The sequence below is a fragment of the Somniosus microcephalus genome, chromosome 21 (genome assembly GCF_052327205.1).
Source record: "Somniosus microcephalus isolate GS21.2 chromosome 21, FLI_Smic_1.0, whole genome shotgun sequence".
NCBI lineage: Eukaryota > Metazoa > Chordata > Chondrichthyes > Squaliformes > Somniosidae > Somniosus > Somniosus microcephalus.
Window position 1 is genome coordinate 46,793,427 of NC_141007.1, and position 14,764 is coordinate 46,808,190.

General features: G+C 44.6%; 1 protein-coding gene across 1 annotated transcript in view; it reads left to right on the forward strand.

Annotated features, from left to right (window-relative positions):
* Window positions 1-14,764, forward strand: part of mgat5b (alpha-1,6-mannosylglycoprotein 6-beta-N-acetylglucosaminyltransferase B) — a 1,090,939-nt gene that overhangs the window by 930,400 nt on the left and 145,775 nt on the right. The window contains exon 10 of the mRNA XM_085963547.1: window positions 2,251-2,384. Coding sequence (XP_085819673.1) covers window positions 2,251-2,384 — 134 coding nt within the window. The remainder of the gene's footprint in view (window positions 1-2,250; window positions 2,385-14,764) is intronic.

Genomic DNA, 14,764 nt, shown 5'->3' on the forward strand with positions numbered 1-14,764 from the left:
GCTTACTCCCGGCGAAGAGACTCAAGGTGTTCGGTGCCTTCCCGAATGCTTCTCCTCCACATGGTGCAGCCTTGGGCCAGGGATTCCCAGGTGTCGGTGGGGATGTTACACTTTTTCAAGGAGGCTTTGAGGATTTCCCCTGCCCACCTGGGGCTCTCTTGCCGTGCCGGAGCTCCGAGTAGAGCGTTTGCTTTGGGAGTCTCGTATTGGGCTTACGGACAATGTGACCCATCCATCGAAGCTGATCGAGCATGGTCAAAGCTTCGATGCTGGGGATGTTGGCCTGAGCAAGAACACTGACGTTGGTGCGCCTATCCTGCCAATGGATTTGCAGGATCTTGCGGAGGCAGCGTTGGTGGTACCTTTCCAGTGCTTTGAGGTGCCTGCTGTACATGGTCCATGTCTCTGAGGCATACAGCAGGGCGGGTATCACTGCTGCTCTGTAGACCATGAGCTTAGTGCCGGGTTTGAGGTCCTGGTCTTCAAACACTCTCTTCCTCAGGCGACCGAAGGCTGCACTGGCACATTGAAGGCGGTGTTGGACTTCGTCGTCGACGTCTGCCCTTGTTGACAGTAGGCTCCCGAGGTATGGAAAGTGGGCCACGTTGTCCAAGGCCTTGTCATGGGTTTTGATAGTCGGGGGGGGGGGCAGTACTGTGTGGCGGGGGCAGGTTGGTAGAGGACCTTTGTCTTACGGATGTTTAGTGTAAGGCCCATGCTCTCGTACGCTTCGGTGAAGGTGTTGGCAATGGTTTGGAGTTCGACCTCCGAGTGAGCACAGACGCAAGCATCGTCTGCATACTGTAATTCGACGACAGTGGATGGGACGACCTTGGATCTGGACTGGAGGTGACGGAGGTTGAACAGTTTCCCGTTTGTTCTGTAAATTAGCTCCACTCCAGTGGGGAGCTTACTGAGGGTGAGATGGAGCATTGCAGCAAGGAAGATTGAGAAGAGCGTTGATGCGATGACACAGATTTTGGAGCATAGTCAGATTCTGAGGTCCAAGGAGAGAGAGTATAACGTGCACCCATGCATATGGAATAGATGGCAGTTTAAATTAAGATGACAAAAGTGATCTGTCAATCGTGGGAGAGGTAATGAGGTCAGACTGGATGGAGACTTGTGTAAAGACTTGCAGCATTCTGAATCTGTCATGGAAATGCAGTTTAGAGAAGCTAGTGGTTAAGGGAACATTTCTCAAACAGCTGGGTGCTTTGACTTGACATTTGAAGCTGTCAACTCATCAGCTGAAACAATGACAAGTGACCTCCCACCTCAGCTTCGCAGACAAGGTCTAGGCACAGCGGGAAACCAGTGGGCAACCTGTCAAATTAAAAAAACTGGGAAAAAAGCATTGTTAAGTGGCTGTAAACAAGCCACTACTGATTTGAATTGGGTCCCCCCCCCGCCGCCGCTGCCTGTCGGGTCTGCTGAACGCTGGCAGACCCGACATTGGGAAATGCAGGTGTGCGCTTTTTGACAGAGGGTTCCCGATCCGCTGTCAATCGTTTTAAATTTCACAGCTGACCCACTGCCCATCCCGTCCACTGAGCGCCGGCAAAATCGCAGCCAATGAGTCAGGTTTGTAGTTTTCATGGTTATCAGAAAATCATTTCGGAATTCTACTCCATTCCACAGGGTAGCTCAGTTAAAAGTGAATTGATGATGCACACAATTGATTACCTTAAAACTACCTCTCTCCTCTCCAAATCTATAACGATGCAGAAAACATGCCTGTAAAATATTTGAACTGTAGCCATGACAAACATGTTTTCAGGTGGGACAAAAATCCCAAGAAGCTGCTGAGCTGTTTCCACAGATTTTAATCTTGAAGCGACTGTAGTAGCATTTCTACAATAGAGTTCAAGAGAATACAAGATTCAAGGTTAATCAGGCAGAAATAGACATTTTACAATGCTCAATGGGTTTATGCCTCTCTTTCTCTGTACTTTTTAACAGCTGGAAAGAACAGAAAGTCATTTTGCAGATGAATCATCAGACGTGAACACTGGGAGCTAGGTGTTGTGGTTTGTATTTCAATGATAAGATTAAAAGTTCCTTAATATTCTCTAGAAAATACAGACAGCACATCCCCTATACTTCCTGGAATAATCAGTAGGTGATGCACTGTCTGGTGTTCCTAATGGAAGTGTATACACCTAACTGAACTGAATGATACTTGTACTGGGTTTGCTCTTAAGATCCACATACAGCATTGGCTTTTCATACTTCTGTTTTGGTTTTCAGATGCCGAATTCGGGTGATTGACACATTTGGCACAGAGCCAGCATACAATTTTGACGATTATGCAAATCTCCATGGTTACCGAACAAACTGGGGCCACTGGAATCTCAACCCGAAGCAGTACATGACCATGTTTCGTAAGTAATTACTATATTACTGCTTCAAGAAAAAGGTGCTCAGTGCAACGGGTGCATTTCAGCATCCCCCGTGTCTGACCGTTGGAACACCTTGTAGTTGTTACAGCCAGACCATTTTAAAACAGTCATATTAATCCTTTCTGAATCTGCTATAGGTATTCTCTTTCATTTTAAAGTTACAGGGATTGCTGTACTGTAGGTTAATACGTCATGATGAAAACTGCAGCTTGCTTAAAAGAGAAGTTTATCTTCATTGTAATTATAGATAAGCTAAACGTTCATGTATCATTATAGTTTGTTTTTAATAACCTCTGACTGAGCAAAGTCATTTGTGGAAAAAGCAAATAGCTGGCCCAGCTTTTGAAGAATAGTGTATTTAAAAGGCCATTATCGCCACCTGATTTCTGACTTTATTAAGCATATTTATTTAGAAAACTAAATCAGTTTGCAATGTGCTGTGCTGACTATTGGTTAACAGAGACTGCTCCATTTAAAGCTGATTTGTTAAGACAAGGTCTCCTTAAGGACATGTTTCTTCCACTTGTAAAATGTTTTCATTTGAGTTTCCTCTTAGACCCAAATTTGAACATCTATTAACAGCTTATAAATCTGTAGTGCATCTAGAGCCCTTGGTACTATAGTTTTCCCCATTAGTCAAGCAAGAGTAAACCATGTTCAAAGAAAAATTGCTGGATTATCCTAATAGGTGGATATAAAACATAATTATCAATATATTGGACGAGTGCAGCTCCAACAACACTCAGGAAGCTCGACACCATCCAGGACAACGCATCCTGACTTAGAAGTATATCGCTGATCCTTCATCGTCGCTGGGTCAAAATCCTGGAACTCCCTCCCTAACAGCACTGTGGGAGTACCATCACCACACGGACTGCAGCGGTTCAAGAAAGTGGCTCACCACCACCTTCTCAAGGGCAACTAGGGATGGGCAAGAAATGCTGGCATTGCCAACGACGCCCACATCCCATAAACGAATAAAAATAATTATGTAGAAACAATTCTCTACTGCCATTTTGCCACTTTCCTGCCTCGCTTCATTACAATCAGATTTCTCTTCAATAAATGTTTCTATATGAGCTAAGTAGTTAAAGCACCTAATTACAAAACACTATCAAACCTACCTATATCTATCGTATATTGTAAGGGCTACAATTTTCTAGTGAAACATGTGCCTGTAGGTGGCGCTGTAATGGGTCGCATTATTGGCCCATTTAATAAAATGGGACTCTCACTAACATTATGTGACAGGCTGCTGTACTCTTTTGCCACCCTAGACATTCAGAAGTGCCTTTTATACTGTTTATTTTCAATAACCCTTCAACAAATGACCTCATAAATAACAGCCCAAGCTTAAACTTCATTCAACATGCTAAAATAGAAAATATCCAATATCTTTAAAAGGCAGTTTTTCCACTGAAGCAGCACATGGCAACACGAAGAGTCGGTATCGGTGGAGCCGTGTTTAACCAGCTCTGCTATGAACTGCATTAAACTAAAAATAGACTGTCGCAATATAGAAATGTTAACAAAAAGCTGCTGATTATTCCAAATCTGACGCAACTTGAACCCACCAACACTTCCCCCTCAAGTTTCTAAGATGTTTTACTGCCCCGTGAATCATGAAGCAGTATGTAGTTGTAAAGTCTGTGGGTTGTGCAGTAAATAAATACACAGACTTTTGAAGTACAAACAAACAGGTCTTTACTATTCAGAGGTCAGGGCGAATCTGCCCTAGTTATCCTGTAACATCACTTATATACTGGTGTGGTCACTGTCGGTATTACCGTATACAGAAGCCAATCAAATAGTGCCACACCTAAAGTAGTTCTCTTAAAGGTGAACGGTTACACTCAATCGTTCCCTTAAAGGTAGACGGGTACATACACTACAATCCTCCCTTTTTAGCTTATTACTTACAGGGTCCCCGTTAAACATACATATCTTCAACTTCACATAACAATTTACAGATATACTCTCGGTGGAGAACAAACAATTTACAGAGATAATTCCGGTGGAGTCAACGTCATATAAAACAGTTTACAGATATACTTTCGGTGGGAACAGTTCACAGGTTCAGTCTCTGCGGAAACAGTTCATAGATTCAGTCTCTGATCTTGACTCATTCCGAACAGCATCTCTTTGGTGTAGCCGGTTCACATGGCTAGCGTGACTCCTCCATAGCCTTTTTCTTAACGTAACAGCTTGACCTTCCGTCCTGTTGAACCAGCAGTGCGGACTTTTACAACCAACTGGCTGTCTTGATAATTTTCGGGTTTTCAACTAATTTAGCTCCTTTCATGGTGTCCCGCCTGAGATGATAGTATTTTAGACAGTTATTATCTCCTGCTTCTTCTTTTTCTTTTCTGCCTTTTTGAAACTCTCGGAGCTCCTTTCTCTGCGGCCATCTGTAGCGCCACCAACTCTCTATGTTCAATAGACCTTAAGTGCTTCATGCGGATTTCTGTACTTTGGGAGTTTTCATCACAAACTGGGCAGACCAGATCCTCGTAATATTCAGTGTCACTCAATAGGTCATGATAGTATTCGGGGTCGTCCTGAGTTAGGCCAGTGAGGGGCCCTTCTACTTCCTCCTTATCCAACTGGACGTTAGCCGACGGTGGTTCCTTCTCTGACCATCTTTCTTGAAAAGACTTCTTCAAGCATTCATATTCATCCCGCTCTTCCTGGGATGTCTGCCATTCCTTCACGCCTGGCCTCATTTGTGAGTTCAATACCTTCCCTTCCATCGGGGATCCCGTTATCAGGCTATTTAATCCTTCTACTGAAGTAGCTGTTTCCGCATTCTTCTGTTCCCCTTGACGTAATTCAGCATACTTTTGACATCCATGTGCAAGCTGTGTTGCCCCCTCAGCTCTCTCCGTGACTTTTGGAAGCTCCGAATTCTTTCCCTTTGAAACCTGAAACTCGTGTTCCCATTTTGGAGTCTTGTCCCTCAGCGTGTATAAGAGTTGGCTGGCCGTTAACTCTTCTACGGGGACACTGTGGATTAGCGCCTTCTCCATTTCATCCACCTTTCCCTCCAATGTTTTCACCTTCCTTTCCTCCGGTCCTTTGGTTTTAAGCGCTCGAAGAAATTGCGCCTTGGTGTTCTCTAACTCCTGATCAGGGGCCATTCCTACAGTCTCTGTGTTCCTTCCATTGGCCTTTCCTTCCACTGCCCGGATTCCTAGTTGAATATGTTCTTCAAGTTGTTGGACCTCTGCCATTGCCGCCTCATATTTGTCTTGGGTTTCCTTCAATAATTTAACGAGTTCTTGGACATCTTGAATTTCACGTTCTGCTATGTCTTCCACCTCTAATTTTCCATCTACGGATGGAATCTCTACCGATGAGTCTGTCTTGGCCTTGAGCTCATCAAGAATTTCCTGCAGCCTTTGGACTTCTTGCTCATGTTCAACCTTTAGTTGTTCATATGCTTCTACTGAAACTAGCTTTTCGGAGGTTGCCGAGTTAATCCCCTCCAGAATTGTAGCCTGGGCCTGTTCATACTGTTCTTTCCACTTCTCACACTCTGCTTGTAAGGAGTCGTAGAGAAGAACTGGAATAAAATCCCGGCTTCCTGAAGATTCCTCTTCATTTGCTTCTTTCGCAATTTCCTGTTGGAGTTCAGCCAAGGCTGCTATGCTATCTGCCTCTTGAAGTCTCACTGCCATCAAATCTTCTTTATTCTTGCAGTCTATCTCAGTCATTTTCCCTTTATTTTCATTTAACTGAGTGATAAGCTCCTCTTGCAACATGGCCACATTATTCACATCAGGTAAAGAAGCGTTTCTCTTTTCCATGTCCAAGATTTTTTTCTGCATCTCTTTAAGTGCACACTGCGATTCAGCTTCTCTTAACCTTGCCTGCACTAGCTCCGTCTCCAATTGCAGAACAAAATCCTCAGTGTAGCGTGGTTTGCCTTTATGCTGTATCTCTAGATCATGCAAATATTCTAACTCCTGAACATCATAAGGGAGGTGTGATCGGTAATTGGTCACGATGGCTCTATGGTCGCTCTCTGCTTGAGCCAGCAGGTTCTGTTGTCTTTCCAGACTCTCCCATTCGGTGTCATAGAACTTTTTCATTGTTTTCATCTCCTGTACGAGACGGTAACTTAATTGTTCGAATTGTTGTCGTACTTTGAAATAACGTTGAGTTCGAGCTCGGTGTTCCTCCGTAATGCATATGTCTGTGACTTGAACAGACTCAGAATTCTCTGTCTTTATGCACGCCATCGTTTTTCCAACCTTAGTCAGTGAGTTCATGTTAACCTTGTTTTTCATACGTGGGCTGGACTTATCGTCTTCCGGCTCAGAGTCTGAGCTGCTTGTCTGCACCGAGTCCTCACTCGTCATTGCTTGTAGGTAGTGCCATTCCATGTCTATTTTCTTGATCCACTCCCGTCCTAGAAGTGGTGGTCCTCCCTCATGTAGTACATACAAGTTCATTCTTGGGTGTTCTTTACCTCTATCTCTCACCTTGACTCTTATTTTTCCCATGGGGTATACTTTATGCCCCGTGTATGTCTGCAATACGAACTTGGTATCTCTTAAGGGTATGTGTGAGAATAGCCGGTGGTAATCCCCTCGATTTATGACTGATACAGCTGATCCAGTGTCCAACTCCATTTTCACTTGGACTCCAGCTATTTTTAGCATGACCCAGATAGTTTGTAGGTCAGCTTCCTTACTCACATGGTGGATACTCAGACTACCCAGCTCCTGGCCGTTTGGATCTGAGTCTGGATTCTGTTCGTCTGAACTCTTCTCAGCCCCCTTGTATACCTTGTTGTACTTTTCTTGTGATGGCTTCCTTTGGTTGTTGGTCTTCTTCCCTGACCGGCATACCTTAGCGATGTGACCCAGTTTGCCACATTTCCTACATTCTTGGTTCTTAAACCAGCATTGATTCTGGTCGTGTGTTGTCTTCCCACAACGATAGCATTTTGTTGTACTCGAGGTAATTTGGTCCACCCCGAGCGCCGCCGCCTTTAGTTGCATTTCCGCCGTTCCCTTCGCTGCGGCTTCGTGTGATGTGGCTATAAGGACAGCCCTGTCAAGTGTAAGGTCGTTCTCTTCTAGTAGGCGCTTTTGCGTCCCTTCCTTGGACAATCCGCCTACGAACTTGTCTCGCAGTGCCTCTGTCAGATTCCCTCCGAACTGGCAGTATTTCGCTAGCCTACGCAGTTCGACCAAGTATTCTGCGTTGTTTTCGTCTTTCCGTTGCGTTCTTGCATAGAATTTGAATCGTTCAGCCAACATCAACGGTGTGGGGTTCAAGTGGTCCTTCAGAACAACCACAATCTCTTCGAAAGACTGATCCGCCGGTTTAGCTGGTGCTAGTAAATCCTTCAAGAGCCCGTATGTCTTTGCGCCCATCGAGTTTAACAATGTCGTCTTCCTCTATTTTGTTGGCTTCACAATAGATCTCGATGCGTTCCACGTACGTGGCCCAGTCTTCTATTTCAGAATTAAAGTCGTTAATATTCCCTCGCTTAGGCATTTTTCTTCCCTTGGGAGCAGCACCAGTATTTCTTTAAGTATTACTTATTATCTTTTTTTTTCTAAAATGGCGGTTTTCCTGCGAAAATGGCGGTTTCCCGCTCTTCCCTTCTCTCTCTCTCTCTCTCTCTCTGCCCACTTCAATGGCAGTTAAGATGGCGGTTCTTTTCCCGCGAAAATGGCGGTTTCCCGCTCTTCCTTTCTCTCCCCGCCCACTTCAATGGCGGTTTCCCGCCTCTGTCGTCTTCTCCACCTAATGGCGGCTTTCCGCGTTTCTCCCTGGTGTAAGGGGTACGCTTTCCCCACAGCGGACAGGTTCAGCCGCTGGGCTGGCTCTCGCACAGCTCCCCTTACTCGGCTCTGTCTTTTCCTCCCGCTCGCACGGCTCTACCGGCGCTGGGTACACCCCGTTAATGGAGGACAGTTCAGCCGCTGGACTGGCTCTCGCGCAGTCTCTCTCTCCCCGTGCTCGGCTCTGTCTCTCCCTCTCCCGCACGTTCGGTTCTACCGGCTCTGGGTACTCCGTAGGTGGAGAACAGTTCAGCCGCTGGACTGGCTCTCGCGCAGTCTCTCTCCCCGTTCTCGGCTCCTGTTCGCTCTCCCACTCCCGCACGTTCGGTTTTGCCGGCTCTGAGTACCCCGTTGGTGGAGAACAGCTCAGCCGCTGGACTGGCTCCTCGCAGTCTCTCACTCCGCACCCGGCTCTCACCCGCACGGTTCCCGTTCGCCTCCCCAGCCCTCTCGCAGACCGGTGTTTCCCTCCCCGGCTGCGGCTGGGTTTCTCCTCCCGCGCCTACTCGCAGGTTCAGCGCTTCGTGGCTGCGGTCGCTGCCCGGATTTTTCCCGCCGATCGCGGTCCGGCTGTCACCCGACGCCGTTGGACCTGACTTTTGGCCGGTACAGCTCCCCCTCGACCGAGGTCGAGTGCTCTGCCCTTCTCCTCCGGATACTTCTACCCCTTCCCCTACTCACAGTCTCTTCGGCCGCCTTGTTTCTTGCTGGTCGGCTCACTCCACACCGTGGTAGCAGGGTAATCAGTGCCTGTTGCTGATGAAGCTTTTGTTGCTAGTCTTCCAGCTTCTGTAAAGTACCACACTTTCTGTTGTTGTAGCCTCGTGTTTTCTTTTGGTAGCACGACGAGGGCGGTTGCCTCTCTTCGACGCTCTTTGTTACTTTGCTATTCTTGCCGCAGGGTACGATCGGACTTGTCGCCACTGTAAAGTCTGTGGGTTGTGCAGTAAATAAATACACAGACTTTTGAAGTACAAACAAACAGGTCTTTACTATTCAGAGGTCAGGGCGAATCTGCCCTAGTTATCCTGTAACATCACTTATATACTGGTGTGGTCACTGTCGGTATTACTGTATACAGAAGCCAATCAAATAGTGCCACACCTAAAGTAGTTCTCTTAAAGGTGAACGGTTACACTCAATCGTTCCCTTAAAGGTAGACGGGTACATACACTACAGTAGTGATGCAAAGAAGCTTTAACTGCAGAACCTCATGTAAGTGACCAAGGCACGAACCACATTAAACTGCAATGGGAATTGCCAGGTTGTTCACTGGTAGGTAGAAATGCCCAATTTCCCTTGCATCTATTAAAACTGTATTTGAGGGGTGATTTTGTAACAGGATAATGTATCCCACTTAGGGGTACTGAAAGATGCTCTAATTAAATGTTGATGATGAAACTGCAGTTACTTCAAGGAGCTTTTTAAAGGTAACTGCCTGGTAAAAGCAACTCCAGTTTAGAGAAAGCTTTTTGTTAAAGAAAGATGACTATATCTATGATATTTAAAAAATCTTGTGTCCTTGCAAACTTCCTGTCAACAAACGTTATTTCTTGTCAAGTTTTTGTTACACTTCTGGGTCAGTTTTTTTCCATTACAAATTCCCATGTCCACATTTATAATGGAAACTGCCTCTGTAAACTTGCCACACTGTAACTACATCCTCTATCCATGTACTGACTGTACTCTAACAACTCAATTTTCTGTTTCCCAGCTCCTCAGCCTGTAAAAATAACTATGCCCCAACCAACTCTACTTCTCTGCATCCAAATAGCCACACATTTTCCTAGTTATCTATTAATAATTCTATCAACTCAAGTATTATATAAAAATAGGAAAGACTGTAGAACTTTCAAATGACGACTGAACTACATCCACGCGTCCTGATCAAGTTGTCCCCTACCTTTTAACCCTGTTCCACCTGAAGATTACACTTGGGCGCGATCTTGCCAGCCCTGGGGACGTGGGTTTGGAGGCAGGACTGCCGGGAAAATGGCAGAATCTGGGGACGGGTGCCCATCCCTTCCCCAACCCACCTCCGTGCCATCTTCCCGGGAGGCGGGTAGCCGACCCACGCCGGGTCCTGTCTCCTTAGAAGCGGGAAGGGGATTACAGCCACTTAACTGCCAGTTAACAGATAGTTAACAAGCAGATAAGAGGATTATCCCCATTTTACCCACACAAGTGCGGGCTTCCCGAAGGCTGTGAACCCCGCCAGGGTCACTGAGGCGAGCAGTGGGTCTGTGGGGGTCTGCAGGGTGCAAAAGTGCGCTGTGAAGGTAAGTGATGGGTGCAAGTGTGGAGAGGTAGGTATGTGAGGTGAGTGGAAAGTGATAGAAAATGTTTACTTACCTTTGTTTCTTCCTGCAGGCTTCAAACGTTGGAGTCTCGCATCTCACCGGCAGAGATGGCATTCTCCAATGCAACAACCATCTCATTTCTGCTAAAGAAAGAGGTTTGATGAGTCTTGAATACAAGAACTCATCAAACAACAGAGAATTTCAGTGTTTGACAGCTTCACAGAGCTGTCAAACGATGACAATTCATCCGTCAAAAATTTTTGACAGATGAAACGTCATTCGCTAACATTCTCTGTAACCGGCTTTCCCTTAAGTGGCCTGCTAAACCTACTGGGCAGGCTTAACAAGGTCAATCAAGGGAAAATAACGTGGGTTGGCCAGAAGTCAATGGAGGCGGGACTAAAACCTGACAAGTGGGAGTCCCGCCTCCAAAAGCTCCCCATTGGCAAAATCCAGCATTCCCCATGTGCAATGCCATAGGAGAATGGCTAACCTTACTAACCTGTTATTACACATTTTGTGTCAACTTTTTTCTTTATAAATTCCTGTGTGCACAATTAAAATGGAAAAGCTCTATGTCAACTAGCTCTGACAATGTATTTGTGATACACTGCTGTTTTCCTACAATCACTCAAAATGCTTTCTGAACTTTTTTCACCTGCTATTTTTAGTAACTGAAATTTATAATGTCTTAAATAAGAGTTTAAACAAAATAAAACAATTTAAGTTACATATTTCATAATAACCTGTTTTTTCCCCTTCGCGTATATTGCCTCAGTTTTGTCTTGAAGGACTCAGCCTCTCTCAAAGCTTTGGGCTTGAACAATAGTTTTATCCACAGTTCTGCAAAAGCCCAGGTCTTTTCCTGCTGATGCCAGACTCCCCATACTGCCAAACTCCAGCAGCCCCATTGCAGCATCATCAAACTCCAGGAGCTCCATCCTAGTTTTGCCATACTCTAGGACAATTTGTCAGTGTTACCAAAGCCCAGGCCCATTCCTCAATACTGCCAAAGCCTCTGGGCCTCCTGATGTGCCTGAATCCGGTGAGCTGCTCAAGCCGCCAATTAAGGATGGGCAGCTCGCCGGTTCTATTTCAATGAGGACTGGGCCTCAAAATGCCTCTGCCCTCTTTGCTACTGGAATGAGCCGGCTGCCAGCACACGCCACCAACTGGGCTGTCCAAAAGTTAAAATGTGTTTGAAAGCCACTTGATCTCTGTCTGCCTCTGAAAAGGGAGATAAAAGGAGGAACCTAGGGAAATACAGAAAAGGATGTTGTGCAGGCTGTCAGGCAGCAAAAGGCAGGAGAATGCAGAGGAGTGATTCTGTTTAAGCTAAATAAGATGACTCGCTCATGCGGGGAAGCATAGCATGTTTATTATTTTGCATTATTACACAAAGTCAACTTGCATTGTTCGAATTGAGTGAATTTAATCATAATTGTTGTTCTACGTGTTCTTGTGATGTGAAATAAAGCAGGATAACATTTCATACCCACATACATAGTCTCACTGACCATGTTTGCTTGGTCCACCTTCGGCGAATTTGAAGAAATACATGTGTGAAAGATGCGAATATCCAATCTTGATCACAGGGGTTGCTATTGTTATAGCCGTAGGTTGCTCTACTGTGCAATTAGATATAAGGCAGTGTGAGATTGCTGAAGGGAATGACTGATGCCACTGAACCAGTAAAGGTATCTACAACAGACCCAAGTTCATAACAACCATTTAATAAAAATGGAATTTGACATATTGAGTAATTGTGAATCAGTGGTCCTGATGTATTCTCCTACATAGCATAAACAATCCTATTTATATGAAACAGAGAATCCTCTTGACTCACCATGAGCGATGTCATGGAAGATCTCCTATTATATAAATGTGAATTATACACCGTTGGTTACAGAAGTATTTGAAAATGGGAAATAGAAAGACAAAAAGTTAAAAGAATAAACATCTTGCAAGCGGCATTTTTTGTTAGAAAATTCAATTTTGCATTTTATTAGGGGAAAATCAGGTTGTGGATTAGTCAGAACAACTTGTTCCGTGATCAGCTGTGTTGCACAGATGCAGTTAGAAATAACAACAGAAAATGCTGGAAAAACTCAGCAGGCCAGGCAACATCCGTGGAGAGAAATTAGAGTTGACGTTTCGGGTCGAAACCCTTTTTCAAAACTGGAAAGGAAATAAAATAGATCGAAGGCAGGGCTGCAATAGAACAAAAGAAGTAAAAGAGACATTAAGAGGTATTCAAAACCAGACGAGATGGTAATAGGACAGTGGAGACAAAAGACGACTGAGATTAGGTGTGAAGTGTACTGGCAGAAAGAGAGACAGCTGCCATGTGGGAGAGAGAAAAAAAAGGGAAGTGGGGGGGAAGGGAAGACCCAAAACAAAGGGGTGGAAAAAAATATAAGTAAAAATATAATAGGGGCCGAGGTTATGATCTGAAATTGTTGAACTCGATATTGAGTCCGGAAGGCTGCAAAGTGCCTAATCGGAAGATGAGGTGCTGTTCCTTGAGTTTACATTGAGCTTCCGTGGAACAATGCAAGAGGCCAAGGACGGTGAGGTCCGAGTGGGAATGGAGCGGTGAATTAAAATGACAGGCGACCGGAAGCTCGGGGTCACCCTTACGGACTGAACGGAGGTGTTCCACAAAATGGTCACCCAATCTGTGTTTGATCTCCCCAATGTAGAGGAGGCCGCATCGTGAGCAGTTAGAGCTTGGTTACATTGAGCTAATCAAATGCACATCTGCATAATCTCCCTGGAAAAGATCTTAACAAAATGGGAACATTTGCTCACTAATTGGCTGGATATTCTGCAGTGTTTGCTTAATAACAATGATTGGATTAAAAGAAAGTTAGGATGTTGGGCCCACTGTTCCTGCAATCAACTTTTTGTTATCTAAAATTAAGTGATTTGTAAATCACTTTTTTTACAATACTTTTTTTTACAGTATTTCAATTCAACAAACAAATTATTTTAAACTAAACTTGATTATTTTGCAGATTCACCACACTCCAGTGCCCTGCAGCTACTTAGAGAGCCAGAGCAGCCGGTTAGCATTGCTAATGTGTTGCACTCGGTTATTATTAGAATAATTGTTCCACTTGAAATGTACAGAACATTGTATTCCAGCTAAATAGCTGACTGTATTATGAGCTCCACCTACCAGCTGGAAGAATCATAAATGGCAAAATATACAGAATAATAGTGCTATCAGGCAAATTCAAACTAATGTGTTTTTGAAAATGCATAATACAAATAAATACACTGAAGTTACAACACGGAAACAAGCCATTCAGCCCAATCGGTCTGTGTCAGCATTTACCCTCCACATGAGCAATAATAATCTCTTTGGTTAATTCTTCTGCAGAATGGTCAGTGACAATTACACCCCAAAACATTGCATTGTTTATGTTTAGAGGCGGCTTCTGCCCGTTGCAAAGGTTTGGTTTGGGGGCCCCTATATTTTACTAGATAATGATACTAAAAACTACCTACTGAATATGGTGTCAAATTAGTACCAGCATCTGAGAAGAGAAGATTATGTGGAACTGACTTCACTCAAAACATTAATCTGTCTCTTCAAATACTGTTCGGGCCATTGCATAAAGTCCAACATTTGTTAGTTTAACTGCAAAGTTTTAACTAGCCTGGATTTTTTTAGTCTGATTCAATTTTAGACATATTCCTTAAATGAATAGGGCCTGAGTGCTACCCAGCAACAGAAGAAGAGAAGGAGGGAAGGGAAGGAAGTAGAGGAAGAAAGGAGGAAGGGAGAAACGGAAAGAATGGAGGGAGGGAGAAAAGGAAGGGAGGGAAAAGAAAGGGTAGGGGAGGAAGGAAGGGAAGGCAGGGTAGGAGGGAGCGAAGGAAGAAGGGAAGTATGGGTGGGAGGGAGGGAGGAAAGCTCTGGGGCTCTCTTCACACTTGCAGAAAATTAATCTTATTCCATGTAAGTAATCTTAAAATCCCCTTTGGAAACACCTCACCTTCACTTGCCATTTTCCTGACAGTCTGACTGCATCCTCACAATGCGGGGAATTGTGAGCGTGAATACATTTCAATACCAATGAGCTGAAGGCACAGAGACAAGACATGGATTCACACCTGCAGTTCTCCAAACTATTTGCTGCCCATTTCAGCCATGCATTTTTAAAGGACACCCATGCACCTAACTTTTTAAAATAAAGTTATCAGATTAGGAATTATTTCTCTCAGATACAGTACATTATCCTATCCCCCCAAAAGT